The sequence below is a fragment of the Thermobia domestica genome, chromosome 18 (genome assembly GCF_964235325.1).
Source record: "Thermobia domestica chromosome 18, izTheDome1.hap1.1, whole genome shotgun sequence".
NCBI lineage: Eukaryota > Metazoa > Arthropoda > Insecta > Zygentoma > Lepismatidae > Thermobia > Thermobia domestica.
In genome coordinates this window covers 133,408,544-133,434,783 of record NC_137471.1, presented here as the reverse complement: position 1 = coordinate 133,434,783, position 26,240 = coordinate 133,408,544, and the positions used below count along the sequence as shown (strand labels likewise).

Sequence of the window (26,240 nt, the reverse complement as noted above, 5' to 3'; positions counted from 1 at the left end):
TCTGTTATAAGTTGGCAGCGCTGTGTCGGGAACAAAATGCCATTACATTTCAAAGGTATTTTGTGAATGTTGTGTAGTTGAGAATCGGTATGGTATTTTCTCACTTGTAATAACAGGGTGGATCTCGTGAGCTGATTTTGTTACTGATAAGTTAGGTGTTGATCATCCACCATGCAACCGAAAGATTGGAATTTGATTCCCAACTGATCAAGCATCAAATGGTCGATCTTCCAACGTTGTCCTATGTATATTAAATACCCAAGGAAGTTTTAGCGAATTTCAGTGTGGTAATACTGGAGGTTGTAATTTATACCAACATGTAGATGCTGGTTGTAATTTATACCAACATTTTCAGGACCAACTGCTCAGTGGCTGCACCAGCAGTTTAAACCTCCGTAGACCAGCTCCTAATTAACGTAGGTAGATGATTTAGGTGTCTGTCTCTTCAGGAAGGATGAAAATTTCGAACGGTGTGCATATTATCCACATCGGGGGGACCCGCAGCGGAAGGGTAGGGTGGATGTTTTAGTGTTTCCTCCACCTCAACATTTGGGTGAAACTCTCCTTCCAAAGGAGCTAGAAGCATGAAAAGTGGTACCAATAAATATGAATGAATATATTAACGAGTGATGTCTGGCGTATACGTCACAACATTTTTCTTGCGTACGGCAAATAAGTGCTGCCATAATCTCACAATTTTTTTTTTTTAAATTTATTGAGCACGGGGCACAAAAGTGACCTCGTTGGAATCTGTGTCCCATAAGCTTTCCAACGAGGTATGGCTTATATCTCTGTGACAATTAGGGGCGTCACTCGGGTAGATCGAAATATTTCGAAAAATATGTACAGGATGATTCTCGTAGGAAACACGTTCGGATTTTTGTGTCACTTAGTATTGAACTTTCACGCTTGGTGTACAGCGTCTGGCGTATACCAGAAAATATTTTTTCCTGCGTACAAGTAACAGTGTTGCCAGCCTCTCTCAAATTTCGCCCCCAAATTATTATTTAAGAAAATCTTCTACGGGTTTGGCACGGGGGACACGAAAGTTAGCTCGTTCGAATGTGTGTTCCATAAGCTTTACAACGAGGTATCGTTTACGTCCCTGTGACAATTAGAAGTGATACCAGGGCCGCCAACGTAAAGCTCCACGATATTCTTGAAATCTCTGTCGGTCCTGTGGATGCTAGTGAGTACATGTTAAGCATAAGTATCTCCAAATAGTACAGAAGAGCACAGTGTGTGTGTTTTCCCTAGAAGAAAAGATTCCGATCTTTAGAATAAATGTTATTTCACACTTTTAACATATCGTCCGACTCAACCCTCTTCTCTAGATTGCTTCTTGCTTTTGGTATCAAGCGCAGAATAACGACATCAGAGCATTCACGAGTCTCCATGTTTACTGTGCTTGAAACTGTGTGAAAAACGGTGCTATTATTCTAATGAACAGTGCAGAAGCGTCATGTTCAGAGATCAGTTGGTTGCTTTGAAGTTTAGCGTCCCTTTCAGCACCAATACTATATGAAACCTAGACCTTATAGTGATACTGATCACACGAGGTCCCACTGGAAATTGAACCCGTGTCTCCTGCACTCTATGTACAAACAGATATCGAGTTACTATAAGGTTCGTCTGAGAGAACCCTCTTTCACATTCGCTTGGAAGATATTGCAGTTGTGGTTGAGGTGTGGTTTCAGTGAAAATAGTATATCCGAGATTGTATTTTCTAAAGATACGGAAATAAAGAACGAAGGATTTTTTTCTTTTTTTAAAGTGGAATTTTAGTGGTTGTGAAGGCAAGCGTCAGAATCTAAATGAGTAAAAATTAGCAAAAGCTGCGAATATTGATCATACTACATTTTAAATATTTTTCCAGTTTTCAAATCTATTTCGTTTGAAAAGTTAGTTGCATGAATAAAAAATAGGCAGAAAAATCGCATTTTGAAAAATATGGAAAAGTAATGCTGGTACTGTGTTCCGCCCCCTCCCCCTCCAAAATGAAAGAATACTAGGTTTCTGTCCTCCAGATTAAATTGGATACGAACGCTAGTGAAAGCAGGCATTCGGTAGTGGTGTAGTTAATGAGAGACCAGTACAATGGCACTTTAACAAATTAAGAATAGCGATAAATACCTCCAGGTCGCACCACAAGCCAACTGTTGAGACCGACATGGACAGACATGCGAGGGATTGGGAAGAGCATTCAATTCTAGTGCAGAAACTATTCACCAACATGGGAGCCCTAACCATAAGGGACGTGATAGAAGGTACGATGGAAGGATAGAGGAGATGAAGAGGCTAAAACTGATGGATGGATATTTAAAAAAAATGTTACATCAATGCGAAGAAGTTAGCATATAACCGTGAGGCACGGCAGCTTCTCAGTTAGCGCCAAGTGAAATGCCAATAAATGACAGCAGTGCCAGATCTAGCCTGGTGCCCTCAGTTTCTTGAACAACAAAAATAATTGAAGCAAGGTGGCCACAAAGTCCCATTACCCCTTTTAATTGCTAATGCAACTCCTTCAGACGTTCGACATAATATCAAAACTCGGCAAAGTGATCACCGATAAGTGTGCAATTTACAGGAGTTCTCGCGCAAGCAATGTGGTCTTTTGATCCAAGGACAATCCACACTTTTATGAGGAGTCGGAACAGAATCTCCCCGCATGGGATATGGGTAGGCGTGCACACAGATGCGTGTTTGGGCAGTTCTTTTTCGACGATGTTGTGAGTTACCAGTGATACCTGGACATTTTGCAGAACTGGTTTGTTCCTCTCTTGGAAGAGCACGGAATCACACATGTTGGTTTCAGCATGATAGGGCACCTGTCCATTATACCCTCGCCGTACGCTAATATCTTTCGGAAGTCTTTCCTGGGCGTTGGATTGGTCGTGATAGTCCGGATCTGCGCGCATCACTTGCCTGGCCACCACGAAGCCCAGACCTCATCATCTGTGATAATACGCTATGGGGGTTCATAAAGGACATCGTTGCACAAAACCATTACGATACCACTTCCGAACTGACAGAAGCTATGAAATAAGCTTTCACACAAGTTACACCTGCAATGCTCCGCAAAATGTCGTACAGAACCTGGCGGCGTATTATTCTTTGTGATGAGAATGACGGTCGACAGACTGATCCTTTGGACACTTAATGTTTCCTATCTTAATAAAACTTCTCGAAAGCATTGTTTTTCATGTCATTCAGTTCTTTCCGTGTAGTTATTTACGTACGTTCAGTGGTTTATGTTACTCATTTTCAGGGTGTAACGGGACTTTGTGGCCACCCTATATATATTTGTTACTTAAGATTGGTGCTTATGCATATAGATATATGCAGTGCCTTTTATTCTTTTTTTTTTGTGATTTTTTTTAACATTATGTATAGTTTCAGCTGCAGTTTTTCTGTTGCGCAATGTGTGAAACAATACTTGAGGTCCACAATGTCAACGTCCAACCTAGCCATAATATCCGTCGGGAGAGAGTTAAGCTAAAAGCTTCTGCGGGACCAATGAAAAACTAAACTCATACTATACTTATTGTAGTCTGGATTCTGGCTGGTTCCCCCAATGTTTAGCTTTTAGATCCGCCACTGAATGACAGTATGACCAATTATAAGTTACAGACATTTATGTTATTAAATTCATTTGACCTTTCAAGTCTGAGTAACGGCTTTATTAATTGACCACAAAAATATTTTTTGAAAACTACTATTGCATTTTTTAACGATGGATTGGGTAGTTTGACTGAGTGTTAATCTATAGTTGATGCAGATTGGTTGCACTTTTTTTTTTTTTTTTTTTAACTTGGAAATAACGCATCTTCGTATGCGGCACCCTTGACGATTTTTCTTGTTGTGCTAAAGGAAATTTGTTACTGAAGACTGGTGCTTATGTTCAGAAGAAGCGCAATGATTTTAAGATAGCAGACAGTTTGTCCAGTAAGGACCACTGTTTAACAGTATGGCTTCTGTATTCGACAAAGTCAGCATGATGAAGGGTATGAAAAGTTTAAAAAGCAAACCAGTGCTGGATGGTGTACGTTGGGAGGTAAGTGCTTGTATGTGCTGTTGGAAGGGTTACTTTTTCATTCACAAACTCACTTGCTGGCCAGAATGCTTACTTTTCTATATGTGTAAAAACCGAAGAAAAAATATAAACTGTGTAATTATTTTCCCCATAGGTTCAGGTAAACATTTTGCTTTGAAAACATGAAATGCTATCATTAATTAAGTGTCGACACACATGATTCCTTTGGAAATGAGAGTTTCCTCGTGGTTATTGAACAACGTACGCGCTTTCAGCACAGTAGATCCGGATTTGATCCATGGCTGGAGTTCATGTAGTTGGTTTCCCACGTTAAACTGTAGGTCCGCTTCTCATATAGCCTCGCTGCTAAAAGGGACGCTAAACTCAAATGTAATCCAAGAACGATTCCTTTGAAAATAATTCGTTTACAGAGGTATTCAGGGTGGAAGGGATTTGAAATATATGCCTAGGATGTTTTCGGTTTCAGAAAGATGTGTTAAGTAGGTTTGCCCGTGTGACACGACGAAACAGTATCAACTCTTGTCTTAATAGGCAGTCCTACATCTATGTGTAATATAAACTCATGTAATTGTGTGAGTGACACTAATCGAATATAAATAAAATGAAGAGTTTGTTTGTTTGTGCGTCTGTCTGTCTGTCTGTGTCTGGCCTGCGGACCAGACGAGTAGACCAAGAGCTACTAAATGTGGGTCACGGGTACCTTGGTCCAGGTCCCACTTTTTTTTTTTTTTTTTTTTTTTGCGAATTTCAAACCAGGGGACTCGGGGGGCGTTTACCGGGACATGTAAAAGTAATAGAAAATGACTTATATTAGTGTCAAATCCATAGTTTTCTCGGTCGCTGAGATAGGGCCGCGGTGGCTTAGTGGTAGAGCGTTCACCTCTGGTGCTTGGGGTCCAGGGTTCAAACCTGCTCCCATCACGTGAACTTTGTGGTGGACAAACACCGTGTACGTGGGTTTTCTCGGGGTTCTCCCGTTTCCTCCCACTTTCTTCATTCCACCATTTCATTCATTTCTCATAATCACTGTCTCATTTAGCCTAACCGGCATAACCGTGGGACGTAAAACTTACAGATTTCATTTCATTTTCGGTCGCTGAGATAAATGGTGATACTCCCACAGGCGTTGACTTCCAAATACAGCCTCCATGCGAAGAACGGGTATTTCAGCTAGTTACTAACAGTTAACAATGGCCGATCCGCTACGTTAGCCCCATGCCTACCTGCCTGTCTTTATTTGAAAAGGAGTAATGATGATGATGAACATGAGCCTGCTTTGCTCTTTATTAGTAAGACAGGAGGTGTATTAAAGAATAAGAATGTAATTACTTTAAATAAACAAGTATTTATTTCATGTCATTCACAATCTAATTTAGTAACCAAGCAACATAAATACAGTATTTAAATTTGAGTTACATGAACTGTGCCTAATGTAGATTTGACCGTTTGATACCATTTATACAGAGTTTTCACCAAGTTTTGTCCCGCCAAATTTAAACTGTTACTGGGTAAAGAAAGAGTTTCCATCATTTTTGTTTTTACATTTAACTCCGTTTAGGCCCGTATCCACGGGGGGGGGGCAAGAGGGGCCGGGCCCCCCTAAATTTTGGCTGGCCCCCATAAAATTTCACGGTAGGCTTGCGATTGAACTATAATATGGTGATGAAGTATAACATGATTGGGTCGGCCTCCCTAACTTCTACCGCCCCCCCCCCTAAATTTTTGGGCTGGCTACGGGCCTGACTCCGTTCTTAGCCTTTTTATGTATGTACTTACTTATGTGAAGTATTTTATTTCGTCAGTAAAACATACCAAGGAATCACACTTTCTTGGTGTGCAATTTGCATTCATGTCACGTATTTTATTCCCGAGTTATAACAATGCAAGGTTGATGTTATGAACACTCTGTGTTTGTGTAACCACAAATTACTCGTAGTTGGGCAAACTAGGGAAAGAGTGTTAAACATAGACAATTATAACTTTTAATTAAGCGCGATTTTAACGTGTAGCGTACAGCTTGTAGAAGGCTTAGAAAACAACTAGTGCAATATAAATGTAGGCAGAGGACTTGTCCGGTTTGCCATAAGACCAGAATGTCACGTGATCAGGTCAAAAGTCAAGTTGCTTCCTAAATCGAGTCTGGATATTTCAAATTCAGATGTGAGATATGGACGGACTCAGGGTAAAAGGTAACAAGTCACTTTTTTACAATTTTCGGTTTTTAACACAGAGTTGTTGTATTTTAAATGGCGCTTTTTTTGTATGAAAAGCCCTATGAAAAAAACGTGACCACAGACGCGTACAAAGGACGTGCAAAAGGGAATAATTAACCTACAATGGAATCCACAGTGGGTAAAAGGGAATAATATTACTCTCCTGAAAAATGAATAAAAATGACTTGTTACCTTTTATCCTGAGTCCGTCCATATATCAAGCACGTAACCTCCACGTGGGACGCCCTGGGTAATTCGAAGGAGGTGCATATACTTTATTATTATTTATTTTATTCAATTTTTGATAACGTTTCATCCATATTTACCTTACGTGCTATACATCGTTTTTAAGCTCTTCATTATGTCTTTGCAACAAGCCTCCACTTACCTATTTCCTTATTATAGTTTTTGAGATACGTGGGCGAATTCATTTTTGCTCATTGATTTTCCATTGAATATAATGTTAATGTGTTGTGATTTCTTTGACTATTTCCATCCATTTTAGGACAATTTCTTTTTTGAATGTAAAATCTGCATAGTATGTTCTATATTTGAGCTGAATTTCACCCGTCTTCCTCTTTCGATTTTTTGAGATAAGTGGAGGTATTATTTTCTATTAATTTTCCATTGACATTAATATTAATGTTTTGTACGTTTTTTTTTTTGTTTTGTTTTTATTATGTTTGATCCATTTAAGGACAATTTTCTAGTCTCTTAAAGATTTGAGCTGAATTCCAGCCATCTCCTCCTTTTGGTTTTTGAGATACGAGGACGAATCATTTGATTTACATTAATTTTCGATTGACATTAATGTTAATGTTTCGTGTGTTTTTGACACCCTCTGAGCTATTGTGAAGACCATACTGCCTGGAACAAAAGAACAATCTATAATCTTAGATACACCCATCTAAGCACAGTATGAACATAGTTGAGCTGAGCGAAGCGAAGCTCTTATACTCGGGTTAGCCGTTTGGTTGTCCGCGAACTCCTCCTAGACCGTTTGGCCGATCTCAACCAAACTTAGCACGCTGATAGAGTATGTCGTGCTGAGTGACAACATAGGTCGAAATCAAAAATCCGATGTACCATCGAGGAATAATCACCGAAAAACGCTTCCTGATTACGTAGTTTAAGCTCGCTCAGCTCATTTCATTGCAATCGGGTATATCCATTGCATTCCTAGTATATATGAGCATTGCAAGTATAAACTTTTTTTTTTAAATTTGGACCACTTTGTTTAAAAAGAAATTCAGGAAAATGATTGAAAGTTGAATCTACGACTTCCACAATCTTACTAGTTGCGAGAAGAGCACTTATTTTAATTGATGCTTTAACATGCATGAAATCACAATTTACACCAACACAAATGAAGGAAGTAATTAAACTCCAATGTTTATTGCGCGAACTAATGCACTTTGCATTACTTTTTTGAAAACTTCGATCATTAATACTTTTAAACCTTCCTCTTTGTCGGATGGCTAACATGTTCTGTTCTGATACAAATTTTCTCAAGTTTGCAAGAGAATACAAACAATCTCAAAATGTACTATGGTGAATTATGGAATTTTAGTTACGTTCCATGCAGGTGATGAGGGGGTGGTTTCAATGTCAATATCAAGTACTTTAAAAAGTATTGAGCTTTTTGCGCACGAGATGGCGTTAGTGTTACAAATCTTAAAGAATACGACAAACACGGGCTACTTGAGGACTCCAGGTTACTTAAGCCCAAAACGGAAAAATGTTGTTTGGTTCTCTGTGAACTCGCAACATCAGTAGAACTATACAGGTTAGTGCTTGGCTGGTAGGCAGCAGCACTAGGCAGACCCACGTGGGATGTTTAGAAGTCACTGCTAGTGGCAAGACTGGTTATGTAATCTACACCAAAAGTTTGGTGTGGATTTCACGCTGCATACTTTCGTCTGGACAGATATTAGGAATAGCATAAAACTGTAGGTAAATGCATACATTTCATATTTAGTTTAGTATCAAAATCAATTGAGGACTGTGCATGTCCTAAATAATTCATTGATAGAATAATGTGCGGTTAAGTACAACTGGTATACATGTGCAAACGCGGGTTACTTGAGCCCATGGGACAACTTGGATACTAGAACCCATGGAATCTGTGGACAACTTGGACAGAAGGTGGCCTACCTAGTCTAGATATAACCGCAGTAAAGACGGATGGATCGATTTGGTCATTTTTGAGGACTGGTTTACCAGTCATCTGCTTCTAATTCTTAAGAAACAAGAAGGGAAGAAGGTTGTCATTGGTGACAATCTCACTTCACACCTCAGCAACAGTGTTATTCAGCCCTGTGAAGAACACAATGCACATTTTGTTTGTGTTCCACCTAATTCGTCGCATCTCACCCATCCACTAGATGTGGCGTATTTTAGTGTGCTAAAAATGAAGTGGAAGGACGTTCTTGACCGATGGAAGCAATCAGATGCAGGTAGAAGATTCTGTGTGTTTCCAAAGGATCAGCTTTCAATGCTGTTGCGAACTGTTTTAGAAGAAATTGAACCAAAAATGGAACGCAACCTACTGGCAGGGTTTAGGAAAGCTGGATTAGTGCCTATAGACAAAAATACATCTACATCTTCCTTGAAATCATGGGACTAAGCAAAGTTGCATTATTGTAGAACGAGCACTGTTGAAAAGTATGCATATGTTCGCAGTTTTTATTTGTTTGTGTATGTAAAGTAAATGGGTTGAAGATGTAACTGACTTATAAGTACTAAAATGTTAAAACCTTGTTTTACTCAGTTTTGTTGTAGACAGTCACATTATACATAAGTTGAGTGGTGGTCTCCAGATTACCTCCATTTTATTGATAAGCAGTTATTATTCATTTACATAATTATGAGTTCCAAAAGTCAATTTAGCACCAGAATCAGTTTCAACTTGTAAACCAAATAACACATTATATCGCAGTACCTTGCAAAATGTGTAATTACTCCAAACATATGCAAAGGCTGTTTTAACTTGACTAAATAGTCATGTTTGTTCGATTTGTAGCATGAAATTTCCAGGCCTAGTTTTGTTGTTGTTAAACTCCAAATTATTCCATTTATTAAGTCTAAAAATTTTCAATTGGTTGAAAGCAAAAAGTGGAAAGTTTCATGCGTTGGTAGAAAAAGGCAGGGAAGTGTGTTTAATATTTACTGATATAGAAAAGGCTTTTAGACCAAATGAACTGTAAAAAAATTTGATGACAATGCTTAAGAATTGTGGGTGAAATGGATGATCGATAATGAGGGACCCACGTAAGGTCTGATGAAGCTAAATTAATTGTGACAGTTGAATGTAAGTACTATTTTCTTAATAATTGTCCTTGAACTCCTCATGAATTTGCTGTTCGACCATTTTGTTTTTTCATTGGAGATAAGGATGCATGCCAAATGTATTAATTTACTAGCTGTAAGCACCCGTCCTAAATCAGGACATAGAAAGGAAAATAAGTACTCCATTTCCCGGTATTTATCGTGTGCTCTTATACAGGGTGTTAATGAATTATACCGACAAACTTTAAGAGGTGATTCCTCACGTCAAAATAACAGAAAAAGTCCATATGGACCTATGGCCAAACATGCATAGTTTCAGAGCTTGGGCTGTCTAAAATCGCCCAAATTTCAAGAGGCCCTATTTCGAATTCGAGAGACTGTGGATGGTGGTCCTTAACAGCGTAAAGGAAGTCACGCATACGCAATCCAAAAATGTATATTTCATTAATGTTCATTGGGTGTACGGATTGTGCAGGGTGAAATTCCCAGACATGCCATCAACCGAATTTTGAGATATGCTCTGACTATGATTGGTGCAAAGTAGGCAAACGATAAGTATTGATAGCAATGAACACGAAATCCTTGAGCGCGATGTCGGAAGTGTTAAGGATTGTCAGCAGGACGGTCTCTCGTACTCGGGAACTCGCATGGTACGATGTTTTCTTTCACGCTTATAGGTGAAGAAAATATGAAATATACCGTGACGAAATGCATATCATCACACGTTATTCCGAATACACAGAAACATGGAGCTCCCGGTTCCTAACACTTTCACCTTCCCTCCGAACCATTGGATGTCCATTGTTGTCAAGGTTTACCTCCTGCCTACTTTGGACCCTTCTTGAAATCAGGGTATATCTGAAAACTATTGAAAACATATCTGAGAATTATACCCTGTAGGAAATAATCTTTGCACTTATTGACAATAGATGCGTACTTTTTTATTGTGTACGCATGGCTTCCTTTACGCTGATAAGGAGCACCATCCACAGTCTCTCGAATTCGAAATAGGGCCTCTTGAAATTTGGCTTTTTCGCGATTTTGGACAGCCCTAGCCCTGAAACAATGGACTTTTCGCCATAGGTCCATATGAACTTTTTCTCTTATTTTGATGTGAGGAATCACCTCTTAAAGTTTGTCGGTATAGTTCATTAACATCCTGTATAAGCCTACACAACAATGACGTAATGGGGGTTGCATACACAAGGTGTTATTAGTAGACATGACTTTTATGCAAATGCATATTTTGTTTGGTTAAGTGCATCTGTGTTAAACTTGATTCGGGTTTCTAACAACAATAATATAGCTCAAATTTGAAGTTTTATAGTGCATATAGATGCATATTTCAAAGATTAAAGCATATGTTAATTCTTAAAAGCATATTCAGTATATTCTACTTATAAATTTCTATTTCAAATGTATACTTATAGCATGCAATAAATGTAGCTTTAGTTTGCATTTTCAATGCATTTACATGTCTAAGCAACAGAATGGCTTTTTGCGTGCGAGAATGGAAGAATGCCTAGTTTATGGAGGACCAACAATGTTAGCAACCGATCAACAAAACAAGTACGCTTATAATTCCCAAGGCGTTAAGAAAAATCTTATAAAGTGTCGACATCATTTCAGAAACGAGAGACGCGAGGAATTCTGCTGAGGGAGTGCTTAGTTCTATGTGATGAAGTTTAGCACGACCTCCAGTAAGATCCTGGTAAATTCGGACGCTCTCTCAAGAAGAAATTGACCGATATTCCTTCCAGAAATTTCGACAACAATACAATTGAATTCTTAGTTCGAAAACCAGTCGTCTCCATCGAAACTAATTTGAGAGGAGAGAGAAAACTAACTCGCCAAATACTCGAAAAGAAGTGGGAATACAATACCCCGGTACATCAACTATTTATTGATTTTAGAAAGGCTTACGACTCCGTTAGGAGAGAAACATTATACAACGTTCTTACAGAACTTGGAATACCGAGAAAGCTAATTAGATTAATTAAGATATGTTTAAGTGAATCCCAAAGTAAAGTCCGGGTAGGAAAATTTTTGTCCACGAGCTTCCACGTCGAAAATGGCCTGAAACAAGGAGATGCGTTGTCGCCATTATTATTTAACTTTGTGCTGGAATACGCCATAAGGAAAATCAAAGATAGCAACCAGGGCCTAGAGTTGAACGGCATTCACCAGGTTATGGCATATGCTGATGATGTAAATTTAATAGGGGATGATAGGAGAACAGTAGAAATAAATGCAGAGATCTTATTAAACGCTTGCAGGGACATGGGTTTAGAAGTAAATGCAGAGAAAACTAAATACATGGAAGTGCGTCGGGACCGTAATACGGCAAATTGTGGAGGCGTTAAAATATTAAATAATACTTTTGATAAAGTGGATACTTTCAAATATTTAGGATCAATATTAACAGACGAAAATCATATTCACGAAGAAATTAAATGTCGACTAAAAGCAGGGAATTCGTGTTACTATTCGGTTCAAAATCTCTTGTCGTCGCGAATTCTGTCGAGGAATTTGAAGCTTAAAATATATAAAACGATAATCATGCCTGTTGTTCTGTATGGTTGTGAAACATGGTCGCTTACTCTGAGGGAAGAACATGGACTGAAAGTATTTGAGAACAGGATCCTGAGAAGAATATTCGGACCCAAGAGGAACGAGAATGGGGAATGGCGGAAGCTTCATAACGAGGAACTACATAGTTTATACGGTTTACCCAACATTGTTAGGGTCGTCAAGTCTAGGAGGCTTAGGTGGGCAGGTCATGTAGCTAGAATGGAAGAAAGTAGAAACGCTTTTAAAGTCTTGACTGGTAGACCCATAGGAAAACGACCATTAGGAAGACCTAGGCGCAGATGGGAGGACAATATTAAGATGGATCTCGCAGAGATAGGAATACAAAGTAGAAACTGGATGCAATTAGCTAAGGATAGAAGTCAGTGGAGAGCTTTTGTGAACGCGGCACTGAACCTCCGGGTTCCATAGGCCATAGAGTTAGTTAGTTAGTTTTTAGTCAATATGCGTATAGGATCGTTTTCACTTTTGGATCGTAGAATTTGTCAGTTTCTACAGTCCAAATATGAAAACAGCTCTATATGTCAGATGCATATTAACTGATCTAGTTTTGTTTGTCTCTCCTCTCGAATTTCGATAGAGACGAGGGGGGCGAGGTGGCTCAGTGGTAGAACGTTCATCTTCGCGTGTGGACTTTGTGATAGACAAACACCGTAGTCGTGGGTTTTCTCGGGGTTCTCCCGTTTCCTCCCACTTTCTTCATTCCACCATTTCACTCATCTCTCATTATCACCGTCTCCTTTATCCTAACCGGCATCACCGTGGGACGTAAAACTTAAAGATTTCATTTTTTTCGGTGGAGACGACTGTTTTTCGAACTCAACGATTCAATTGAAGAAATTGGAAAATACCTTCAAGGGTTAGATGCCAACTTACCAGAAAATATAGATATTAAATTTGGTCTTCTGTAAATAGTGTCCAGTAACTTCTGTTGATGTTGAGAGATTATTTTGTGGCTTGTAAATGTCACAAACTCAGACCCCCCCAAATAAATAAATAAATAAATAATAAAGTAGAGAAGCATGTCGTGATATACTATAAGGCTAATTAATTACTTGAAGGACTTAAAAAAAAAACTTATTTTTCGGTACAGTGGAAACACATATTATAGAAAAGTGAGACTCTTAGGCCTATTATTTCGTGAAATGTAAATGTACTCTTCAAAACACATTTATGAAGGAAAACTAGAGATCATGTTCTCATATCAGTGTACTCATTTTAATTTGATAATCTGTGTGTATTTTAATAAACTCTAATTATCATATCATAAAAATAAATTCTGAAGACAAATCATTGAAAAATAAAATACTTTCGAGGTTTTATTTTACCCCAAAACTTGGTCAAAGCTTTGCCCCATGTTTGAAAATGGTCTCTTTTATTGCATTGTTAGTGCATATTTTAACATTTAACAGCATATTTGCATCATATTTAATGAATTTTAATTGTATAAAAATTCGATGTCTAGTTATTAAATACCGAGAGAAACGTACATACATTTTCACATCCTCCAGTCATACCACCCCCCAAGGCGAAGATCGAAAGAAGGGCTTCGTACAGGATTAGATCTAGCGGAGATATGTGTATCAAATTTCGTAGATCTAGACCAGTGGTTCTCAACCTAATTTCTACCACGAACCCCATTTTATCACATCCTCTTGCCAGTAACTCCCTTATAATTTCTGGTTTGTAATAAGCTTGTGTGGGAGTTTTAATACACCTATTGCGGAGATCTCATTTCTATAATAGTAGAATCCATTTCTTGTATATAGTGGATACAGTAACTTCACTAAAAGCGAATCGATTAAAACCAAATTTGGTTAGTTAATTAATATTACAAATATCGAATCCGATCCATTATATTGTTTCAAAATGGAGGCCGTTTAAAAACTTAAACTTCATAACTCCCTTAAATTTGGGTCATAAGATATAAAAAAGTTATTCCTAATTTTGGTTTTTAAAAACTTGGACAGTTGTTAAAAAAGTTGTTTTAATTTTCGAGAGGCCGCCATTTTGATTTACCTCGTATTGTTGTAAATTTGGTACATTGTTGTGTATGTGTTCAGTATCACCAAAAACTGTTAATAGCAACTTGTTAACATTTAAAATTTGGGAAACAAATAAAATCTCACACCAAAGATCTACCTTCATTGCAGCCAAGGCCAGTTTGGTGGATAAAAAACGACTGTTCGCTCTCACACATACCTGTACAAGTTTGCAAAGAACAACAAAGGATCCTAAACAAAAGGAATTCTTTTTATTGCTGACACAATAATTTGTCCACTGTTGATTTATCAACAAATGCAACACAGCTATTGCGAATTAGTGTTTTTGACTCTGTGATTGCATCGACATCACAGCGCTGAAAAAATAATAAATCCTTATTAGTTTCATATCGTACCACTTTCATTTAAGAAGCTTCATCACTGCGAAATTAAAATACCGCTAATTTTACAGTAATTATGTGATATCTTCAAGTAGATAAAAGGTAATCGAAAAGTGGAACAAGACCTCCCTAGGCAATATTATTTTGTGTCAGATACCGTTATCATGACTCATTAATCTGCTTTCGATTTCCAGCCATTTAGAAAATTGGCATTTATTTTCGCGTTTATAAATAACTGTAAACGGAAAGCTACTAGGTGACTCGTGATAACGGTACCTCATACAAAATAACATCGTTTAGGGAGGTCTTGATCCACTTTTCGATGATCTTTTATCTACTTGAAGATATCACATAATTACTGTAAATTTAGCGGTATTTTAGTTTCGCAGTGATAAGGACTCTTAAATTGATTTTTGAATAACTCTGCACCTGTTGAAGATATTTAGTAGATCTTTTCTTTTTTTTTTTTTAACAGTAGGACTATGTTTAAAAATCCTATCCGATTAAAATTCAAAATAATAATTAAAAAATATTTCTGGTATTAGATTCTAATTATATTTCTCTCGTTCATTTATCTTCGCAATCCCCTAGGGGTCGCGACCGCCAGGTTGAGAAACCCTGTGCTAGACCATTGCGTTCTATGCGAAAAGCTGACGCCAGACACAGACACATGTACATTTTTTATTATTATTCAAGATTAATGAAATTCCAGGTATAGGTTGATAATATTGTCAATTTAAACAAAATCAGGTATGTAAAACTCGTTAAAAAATACTGTAGATTCAATTTGCTTTGCTTTGATATCAAATCTTTTTGACCCAGTGAAAATCAGGAACTAGGTCATGCATAATAAGAAAATAGCCACACTATTGATTCCTTTCTGGCATGCCTTACTTGTCGATCAAATGTATATATAAACAACCTTTGCCAACACGTCTAAGAGAAATTCGTTTCATTTGGTGGCCTTTAAATTCTTGTTTTCAGTCGATTTCCTCTGCATAGTAGATTGACCTTTTACTTATGCATCCAGAAGATGACCTTTAAGTTGTTGCTGTGGTCAAAACTTTTGAAAGGTGAAGTCTAAAAGAAGAAATTAAGTTTGGTCTCTCTCTTGTTGCCAGTCTCTGGCTTTTGCACAATGTAGGAAAAAATGTATTTCGTAAGGGAACTTAAAAAAAAAAAAATGTGCTGTACTAGTTACTGAAGGAGTAGTGGCCTACAAATTGTCCTCTGGAATTCTGCAGCTACCACCTAGATACACGTAAAAGGACCCTGCATAATCCTTATGGAAATTGAATTTCGATGGAATCACTTGAAACTGTCACGTTGTAGATATTGTAATCCTGAGAAAAAGTCTCAATGGACACAACCACCAATATATTACCAGGATCTCTGCACTACTACTTCCACCTCCGCGTACTGAAAGTCCTTCCTAACAGAAAACTTACTTGTTAGAAATAGCCCATGGTTTAAAGAGTAGATATGGCAAAAGTAACAATCAATGGCTGGGACGCTGCCCTTTGCTTTTATCGTTTTGAAATTCCACGTCATGGGATACCTGGTATAATATAAAGGACCCCGCACAATCCTCATGGAAACTGGATTTCGGTGAAAATGATTGAAACCGTGATATGTTGTAGATATTATGATCCTCAGAAAAAGTCTTAATGGGCACAACCTCAAATCACTGACCGTTTGGCCACTACAAGGCCACTTTTTGAAAACAGCAGAATGTAACGGTATTTTGGATTTCGCTGAAATTGTACTTGAGACCATGATATAGGCTAGATATTGTGATTCTGAGAATAAGTCTCAACAGACACAGCTACCAATCAGTGACCGTTTGGCCACTACAGGGCCACTGTTTTGAAAAGAGCATAAGGTAACAGTATTCTGGATTTCCGTGGAATTATTTGAAACCCTGTAGTGGCCAAACGGTCAGTGATTTGAGGTTGTGCCCATTAAGACTTTTTCTGAGGATCATAATATCTACAACATATCACGGTTTCAATCATTTTCACCGAAATCCAGTTTCCATAAGGATTGTGTGGGGTCCTTTATATTATACCAGGTATCCCATGACGTGGAATTTCAAAACGATAAAAGCAAACGGCAGCGTCCCAGCCATTGATTGTTACTTTTGCCATATCTAGTCTTCGTTGCCGAACTCTTCAAACCATGGGCTATTTCTAACAAGTAAGTTTTCTGTTAGGAAGGACTTTCAGTACGCGGAGGTGAAAGTAGTAGTGCGTAGATCCTGGTAATACATATAGCAGGGAAATTTCGAACCCTCAGAACACACCTTGCTCCGTACTTTAGTGATCCGAGACGCTAGACACGTTTTTTAAAACGTAGTAGTAACTGCGCTACTGCTTTGAGTTATACAACTACCGTCGAGATACATGTAAAATTTATTTTATACCACGTATCCCAATTAAAGCCGAGCTTGGTTTTCTTTAATAACTTTTGCTACAATACTTGAATGTGAGTGACTCTATGCGGAATGTCAAACTGTTGCTATATATTAGCAGGATTGTTTCTTTAGGTTAGAAATATGATGGTGTGCCCGCGATCATCAGTCAGTTCACTACTATAGCTAGAAACTTGTTGTTTTGCCTCGTCCTCCCTCGTGACTGAGGGATTTGCATATCCACCTTTGGCGTGGGAAACCTGGGTTCGATTCCCGGCAGGAGCTCATATGGTTCGGACCCGATGTTAAGCTATAGGTCCACGTGTCGTATAGCCTCGCTGCTGAAAGGAACTCGAAACTGAAAATCAAATCAAATGCTTCGTGGCTGCTATCAACACCACAATCTATCGAGCGTATTTCTTATCGTACTGCTTTTGTTCATTCAGCTCTCAGTGTGTATCGGGAAGAACGGGTTGTTACTTGCGCGTGGTGCCAGAGTAATTGTTAAGGAACTTGCAACAAAATGTGTTGGTAGACTGTTGAGCAGCGTGTCTTGATTGTTCGGACTGGAAAACATTCAAATCAAGACAAGTTCAGTAAGTTCCTTGATAAGTTTGAAGGTAGATCTTCACCGAATAAGTCCACCGTCTGGACACAAGTGAAGAAATTGAGTGAACTATTGAGAGCAGACGTATTAGCAACCACTTTCACGAAACATGGAACGTAGAGTTCAGTTGTTAGACATTAATGGTGGCCACTTTCAGCACTTATGATGCCATCTTATCTTGCGCAAGTTCTGAAATGTTCATCTTGTAATGAAACTGAATTATCTTCATTAATAAATAACTTGCTAACCGAAAACCGGGTTCGGCTTGAAATGGGACACCCTGTATAATGCAACAAATGTACATTTTGCCTGTAGATACACATATGAACTGTACACATCAGAACACAAATCAATAAACACAATGATACGATAGATAAGTTACTTTGCTGTCCCTTTCCTTATGGCCGTAACAGCACAATACAAACATGAGCGGTAAACCTCGTGTTTTATTCTCAATTTACATAATTGAACACAATGATCGTAGTTCCGATTCTAATATTCTAAAGTCACTATACATCTCGGCCATAAACAGGTTTTTTTACACAATAGGCAAGGAGGTAGTGGTTACTGGTTTTAAGCAGTGGAAATTTTCAAAACGTTTTAAAGTAACGACCTTCCAGTGCTCTAGCATAAAAGGTGTAATCGTAGCAGCCGCGGCTCTAATTCGTCGCGTGAGATGCTGAATGCTCTGGATCTTCGCCCTATGTATTTTTGAGTTGATTAACCCAATATGAAAAAAGTCTAAGGTTGTAGGGTTTGGAGAACGAGAAGCCACGACCTGAGTTAGCCACGACCTATCCATCTTCCTAGAAAAGGTTGATTCAGGTACTTCGAACAATTGTGGCAAAATGGGGTAGTGCTCCATTCTATTCAAACCCAACCGTATCTATATTTTCATCAGCTACCAACTGGGACTCCAAAAATTGTTCCACCATATCACTGTATGTGTTTTCAGTAACAGTTTGTTCAATAAAGCTCGAACGTGTCACCGCAAACCACACGTTCTTTTTGAGTGTATCCCTTACTCACCCCTGTAGTACATTTGGTTGTTCCGCTGCCCAGATTTACAATTGTAATTATTCACAAAGCCACAAGTGTTAAATGTTGTCTCATGCGTCAAATGATGTTCCATAGCCTATAGGTCATAAGACACATCTTCTTCAGCTACATATTTCTCAGCTTCAGGCTTGTGCACAACTTGGATAAGGTATGGACATTTGTGTAACTTGTAACGGAGAGCTTTACACACATTGCTTTGGGAAAATGCTCATTTCCCTTTTAAGTATCCTAATAGATGCGATTGGGCTAATCACTTCTACATTTTGTACGGTTTCTGGCGTTATGTACAGTTTCCGGAACGTTCTTTGTCTTTAACACTACCAGCACACTAGAATTTGGAAAGTTCTTGTTAGATAACGTGGTAATGCCAAACTTTCGAAATCTACGCGTTAAGTCGGTCCGTGCCTGTTCGTGTTACATCATTCCACGCAGACGGGCAGAAATAGCGGTGATTCATTCCTCTTTGTTTAGCATTCTTTTACAGAACCTGCAACAAAGACATATTTTGTCAATATTTCACAAAATGTATAGTGATTTTAGAATCACTCGAGAGACGTTTACAATGTGAATCTTATGTATATGCTCTGGTCAGCTTCCTTCCCGTCTTTCATTCTGAATCTTCCCATTGTAAATAGTTTCACGGCTTTATTTGATACTATATTACAAAGATTTTTAAATTTGTTCGTCTTCAGCAATATTTCTTGGGCTCTAGCAGCCTTTCCAGTCTTGATAACTATTATTACAATAATAGTAGGAATTATTCGTCTTAACAACTCAACTAAACTAACTATGGCCCTATGGAACACGGAGGTTCAATGCCGCGTTCACAAAAGCTCTCCACTGACTTCTGTCCTTAGCCAACTGGATCCAGTTCCTACTTTGTATTACTATTTCTGCGAGATCCATCTTAATATTGTCCCTCCCATCTGCGCCTAGGTCTTCCTAATGGTCGTTTTCCGATTGGTCTTCCAGTTAAGACTTTGAAAGCGTTCCTACTTTCTTCCGTTATGGCTGCATAACCTGCCCACCTGAGCCTTCTAGATTTGTTTAACAAGGTTCGGTAAACCGTACAAATTATGTAGTTCTCGTTATGACGTTTCCGCCATTCCCCATTCCTCTTGGGTCCGAATATTCGTCTCAGGATCTTGTTCTCAAATACTTTGTCAATGTTCATCCCTCAGAGTAGTCGACCATGTTTCGCAACCATACAGTACAATAGGCATGATAATCGCATATATATATATATATATATATATATATATATATATATATATATATATATATATATATATATATATATATATATTAAACTTCAAATTCCTCGACAGAATTTGCGACAACAAGAGATTTTGAACTGAATAATAATACAGTTCCCTGCTTTTAGCCGGCATTTAATTTCTTCGTGAATGTGGGTTTCCTCTGTTAATATTAATCCTAGATATTTGAAAGTATCCACTTTATCAAAAGCATTATTTGATATTTTAACGCATCCGTAATTTGGCGTATTACGATCCTGAGGAACTTCTATGTATTTAGTTTTCTCTGAATTTTTAAACCTATGTCCCTGCAAGGTTTAATAAGACCTCTGCATTTCTTTCTATTGTTCTCCTATCATCCCCTATTAAATTTACATCATCAGTATACGCCATAACCTGGTGAATACCATTCAATTCTAGGCCCTGGTTGCTATCTTTGATTTTTCTTATAGCGTATTCTAGGACAAAGTTGAATAATAATGGCCATAACGCATCTCCTTGTTTCAGGCCATTCTCGATATGAAAGCTCGTGGACAAAAGTTTTTCTACCCGAACTTTATTTTGGGATTCATTTAAACAAATCTTAGTTAATCTAATTAGCTTTTTCGGTATTCCAGATTCTGTAAGAATGTTGTAGTTTCTCTCCTAACCGAGTCATAAACTTTTCTAAAATCAATAAATAGTTGATGTACCGGGGTATTGTATTCCCACATCTTTTCGAGTATTTGTCGAATGGTAAATATTTGGTCGATAGTTGATCGATTCCGTCTAAATCTGCACTGATAGTCTCCAATAATTTCATCTGTGTATGGGGTCAATCTTGCTAATAGAATGTTTGAAAGAACTTTATAGGATGTTGACAGAAAAGAAATGCCTCGATAATTATTACAGTCAGTTTTGTCGTCTTTCTTGTGAATTGGAAAAATGATTGTTTCCACTCGTGTGGCAATTCTTCCTTGTTCCAGATAAGGAGAATGAGTTTGTGTATCTTGTTCCACAATTTTTCGCCTCCAGCTAAAATTAACTCATCCGGAATTTCGTCTACACCCTGAGATTTGTGTTTCTTTAATTTCTTTATAGTGATTTCATTATTCGTCTTAAGTAATAATAAAGTTAGCGCAATTTCACCAGTCAAAAGTAATGCATATTGAAAACTTTTATAAAAGTAGGTGATATACAAAATGTTTTGGATAGAAAAATAAAGGCAAAAATCACTAAATTGAAATTGGTAATGATGGATTTGTTACTCTGAGCCTAACGTCCATTGTAGTAGCAAGACTATTTGAGACTTGAACCTAACTTAACGTGGCGTCCGAACTACATGAACTCCCATTAGGAGTTAAAGCCAGGTCACTCTGTTCTGTTTAACCCGGGAACGGTCGACAGGTGAGTGCAGCGCTCACCCTGATTTATGTTTTCGTTTCAAAGCCGCCCTAGTGGGGTCACAGACTTGGGGCGCCGTCTAGCTGTCTTGATGTGTCTTGTGTGTCAGAGTCCAGTGTAGCCTTTTCATTCTATTCTATTGGAGTAGCACTGGCCTTATAAATGTGACTATGCGTAATTTGTGAGCACCACGCTCACCTGTCAACCGACGGCGTGAGTGATTTTTCCGAGATCATGGACAACAACAAGGAGCAGATTCAGCTACGGTTTGCGAAAAAAAAAAAAAAAGTACGATATGCTACCTGTGAAGTGCCAATATGTGGGAAACACACTGTCAGTATCTGCTGGAAGTGTAAGGGGTTACATCAAAACAGTGATGAGACATGGAGTAGAATAGCGTCTTATTGAAATACCTACTGTATGTATCAAGATACATAAGTAGAGTGTTTACACTGATATTTATATCTTTAATTTCGTTAGAAATTTCCAACTCAAAATATGAATAATATGTGCATATAAAGAGCATATACTGAAAACTCGCTCTAATTATGTAAGTATTTTTTTTGGAAAATGTAATCATTATGTGATAATGATGATAAAAATGTAATTTTATGCGACAGTGATAATCAACTAATTGTATTGTTATGGGATAACGGAAATTGATTTCATAAAAAGCTTTGATAATAAAAATAGACATAACTTATAATAAGAAATGGTTTTATATAAACACATCATAATTTCATTTGCGATTTTATTTTAGTAATAATAATAATAATAATAATAATAATAATAATAAATCACAAAATGTCAACATATATAAATGTGTTCAAAATAAATCCCATATAGTCATAAACAGCTATAGAAACGATTATATTGTAAGTGAGCGCCGCGCTCACCTGTCGACCGCTCGCGTTACAAATCAACACTTGACCGTTCCCGGGTTAACGACGAGCAGTGATTTCAGGGACAGCTGATGGAGGGCCCATATATCCGATCGTGCGCAATGTGGATTACCAGTATTTTCTCAGTACTACTATTCACTCCTCCTCTATTGATAGCTCTCCTTCCCTCCCCTCCCCCACACACCTTTAGGAGCGAATTGAATTCGTAACTATCCACGACGAAACTCAGCATAGAGTGCTGTGTTGTTTCCTTAGTGTGAAAATAATTGCGTCTCTAATTGGTAGCTACGTTGTAATACTAAGATGAAGTATAAACTTCACTTCATATGTAAACTTCGTTTTTAGTGACAAATCCATACATTTTTTAACGAGCCAGAAATAAGCAGTGTGTTTTAACAAAGATTTGTCTATTACGCAGGAAATAAAGTTTTCTTTCTTTAGTGCCTTAGCTGAATTTTGTTTTATATCGATCATTCTTTTTTTATGTATTGAGCTCATTGTAGCATCACGATGCACGTGAAAGTAGCTGTAAACGACAGTCATAGACCGTAATCGGAATTTCAATTGTTTTCAATTTGTCCGTTCAAACGATAGATGCAATGTTCTATTATTGAGTTAACCACACTCAGCCTAAGCATATACCTTCTGTAGGTTCTACGCAGGTAAACACACTGTTGGAACAAGGATTTTTTTTCTTTCTTTTTAAAGGCAACTCCTTCGTTACATAACCATCAGGAGGATTTGCTACTTTAACGTAAACGTTGGAGCGTTCACACATTTAACTGTGTCTGTGTCCAAAAATGTACTCATTCACTTTTAGACATAAATTTTCTTTTTCACACAAAATGAGTATGAGAAATATGTCGTTGAAACTTGCATTACCCATTGTCTGCATTATTAATTTTTTTCGTACGTGGGCTATTTCATATGTGACGAAAATAGAAGTTCGTATTCACATAATGCAAAATGTGTACATTTCATATTACGCATGTAGTTCGAAACTTGTCAACTTCCTTCATATGTATACGAGGATGGATTGAAAAGTTCATGGCCTGATAGGAAGGAAGCAATTATTTTACATTTGTATACATTAGCTGCATAGCTATATCTGTTGGTAGTCACTGTGTAAAATTCCATTTCTCTGTTGTTTGAGTAGTTTATAAGGCGCCAAGTCGGCGGAAGTGACGAAAATTTGTGACATAGAGAAAATCTGTCATTAAATATTTACACTTAGGTAGAGACATTAGAAGACTGTGCGCCCTTGTACTCCAGGGTGAAAAAGTGGGTGGCTGAATTTAAGCGAGACAGAAACAGCATTGGAAGATGACCCCTGCAGTGGCAGGTCTTCAGCATCGACCACTACAGAAAATGTCAATAAAATTTGTGACCTGACTTTGAAAAGCCGCAGAATCAAAATCCGAGAGTTAGTTGAGACTGTGGGTGTTACCTTTGAGCGAGCACAAAACATTATCGTAAACGAATTAGGGTTTTCTAAGGTGTCCGCGAGACAGGTACCCAAGTTTCTTTCAGTTGAACACAAATGCAATATACTCCCCTTTCCAATGATTGTTTGGAACTGTTTGAAAGTAATCTTGAGGAGTTTATTGGTAGATTTATGACTAGGCGAGACATGGCTATACCATCATACACCGGAATGAAAACAACAATCGAAGCAATGGAAACGACGTGGATCTCCTGTCCCAAAGAAAGCCAAACAAGGTTGTCATCAATTGTTTGGGATGCTAGGGGTATTGTCCTGATTGATTTCTTGGAAAAGGGAAAGACTGTCAATTCTGAATACTACTACAATTTTCTGCGACATTTGCGTGAGGAAATAAGAATTAAAATGCCAGGAATGTTGCGAAGGAAGACGATGTTTCACGAGGACAATGCGCGCGTTCACACGTCTCTTGCATCCATGACAAATTCGTTCGTGTGGGTTCGAAATGTTGCCGCATCCGCCCTATTCGTCTGACTTGAACCCTATCGAACTTTCACTTTTTTAAAAACCTTAAAAAGGTTTTAGGGGTCAGCGATTTTCTCCGGATACAGAAGTAGAAAGTGCTTACTAAGATATTTTGCAAGGCTGAGGGAATCATGTTTTAAAAGTGATATAGAAAAGTTACCGGAAAGTGGCGTAAATATATCTCGGTTGAGGGGGATTACGTGGAAAAATAAACCTAAATATTTTCTAATCCATCCATCTAACTTTCCAATCCATCCTCGTATTAAATGTTATACAGTTTCACTTCGTGTAATGTAATTTACTCTTTCAAAACTATGGAATGACAACTCTACCTTGAGTGGGCTGGACAATGTCCTCATCATAACGTAACCATTGCCTTGCAGACCAGCTCATTACTACAAAGCTTTACTAAAGGGTAATAGGATGAGCTATTAGCACAATGGACCGAAGCCCATTTACTACTTATAACTATCGGTAAAGGCTACTTCTTTAGCGAGTGGCAGTCTACAGACATCTCCTGTGTCGATACCAGAGCTTAAAGCAAACTTACATTTAGTGCTATTAAAATTTTAATAATTTATCATTCGAATAACGAATGGGTGATATCCCATTGAGAATCAAATCCAGAACCACGTGCGCCAAAGGTGCATGTGCTAATCACTAGACCAGCAGAGAGCGAATAATTTTGGTTGCGTTAATTCCCTCTGTGTCTGCCGTTCGAATATGTTTTAAAAGAAAGCTAATATTAAACTGATCTAGCTGAAATACATTACTCAAAAGTTGTCACAGATAGTCAGCTCCATACGTGACTAATACATGCTTGGCAGAAGTAACGTAGTACAGTGTAGTGGAAAAATAATGTTTTAGTTGCTGTAGGGTGTCTATCGTTCACGAAAGTAACGAAAATCATACCAAATTTAGCTTTTGGGTCATGATTGTTTTTATCTGTACAAATGTAAGTACAGACTGGAAAATTTGGTTCTAAAAAAACGTCAAAATTCAGCACCAAAAATGTCTATGGTCAGCTTTAGACGCTATCGAATCGCAAGCAAGGCACGCTTCTATCGCATGCATGAAAATTCGACCTACTTCGCCTCCAAAGTCACTCTTGAGAATGGTGTCAAATTTTATGGTTTGATAAAGAAAAAGGTCACGAAAACGGCACAAAATTTCATTTTGGAATTTTGGTAGACACCCTGTATCTGTAATTGTAATGGATACATTGTTCTAATGACCATCATATTTCTTTGACTTTCCAGCAGTGGTCGAAGTGAGTCGGTAAGCGGTGGTATGTCATACCGCCTCTGATTTTTCAGTGATGAAGGCATACCACCTCTGGTTTTTCAGTGATTAAGACATACCATCACAGAAGAGTAGATGCTAAATAACTTTAATAAATACATTTTCATACACAGTAATTGACGAATAGTTTTGCAAGTAATAAGATTTTATATCTTATGTAGAAATAATTTCTAAGTTGACAACAGCGACATTTTAATCTTATTTCTACCTCTTGTTTTTAAAATGAAGTTTTTTCAAAGAAGTTTGTCTAGTTTATATTTTGATGTGCCATATTGAGTTGTTTCTTTCGTATGTGTGTGTCTTGTCTTAATTCATACAAATGTCTTGTTTTTCGCATGAGCGGATTTAGGGTTTGCCTGTTGTGGGGGCTGATCTTACGGGGGTTTGGAATAACCATTATTCAAGCGGGGGTCCGGGAGTTTTCCCGCAGGAAATTGTTAATATAAAAACTCGGTTTTGAGCATTTTCGTGTATAATTCTCTAGAATACAAGGGGATAGTTATTTACTTTTTTTTTTTTTTTTTTTTTTCAGAAAGTTGTTGGCGATGGATCAAAGTCTCTCCAGCACCCCTCCGTAACTAAAAAAACGCTCTCCAGTATTTTTCAGTCATTATGTAAATAGGAATGCAACCTTTTAGGCAACATACCCTCGCTGTATTTCAGCATTTAGATAGACGGTGTGTCGAGTCAAAATCGTAAGAAAATTATACCGCCTCTGCTTTTTTTCCACTTCGAACACTGCTTTCCAGGTTTCGTGAAGTAAAATGGCCCATCGATTGACCGTGGACAAGTGAAAGCAATGAAACTGTACTATGAAAATCAGTGTAA

The 26,240-nt window shown here is 37.9% G+C and overlaps 1 protein-coding gene across 6 annotated transcripts in view; it reads left to right on the top strand.

Moving 5' to 3' along the window:
• Positions 1-26,240, top strand: part of LOC145675520 (ubiquitin-conjugating enzyme E2 W) — a 146,237-nt gene that overhangs the window by 76,998 nt on the left and 42,999 nt on the right. For 2 of the 6 annotated variants that reach the window (XM_081745993.1, XM_081745992.1), the window contains exon 2: positions 3,871-4,054. The exons of the other annotated variants lie outside the window; for them this stretch is intronic. In XM_081745993.1, coding sequence (XP_081602119.1) covers positions 3,968-4,054 — 87 coding nt within the window. In that variant the 5' untranslated portion in view covers positions 3,871-3,967. The remainder of the gene's footprint in view (positions 1-3,870; positions 4,055-26,240) is intronic. 6 annotated transcript variants of the gene reach the window in all.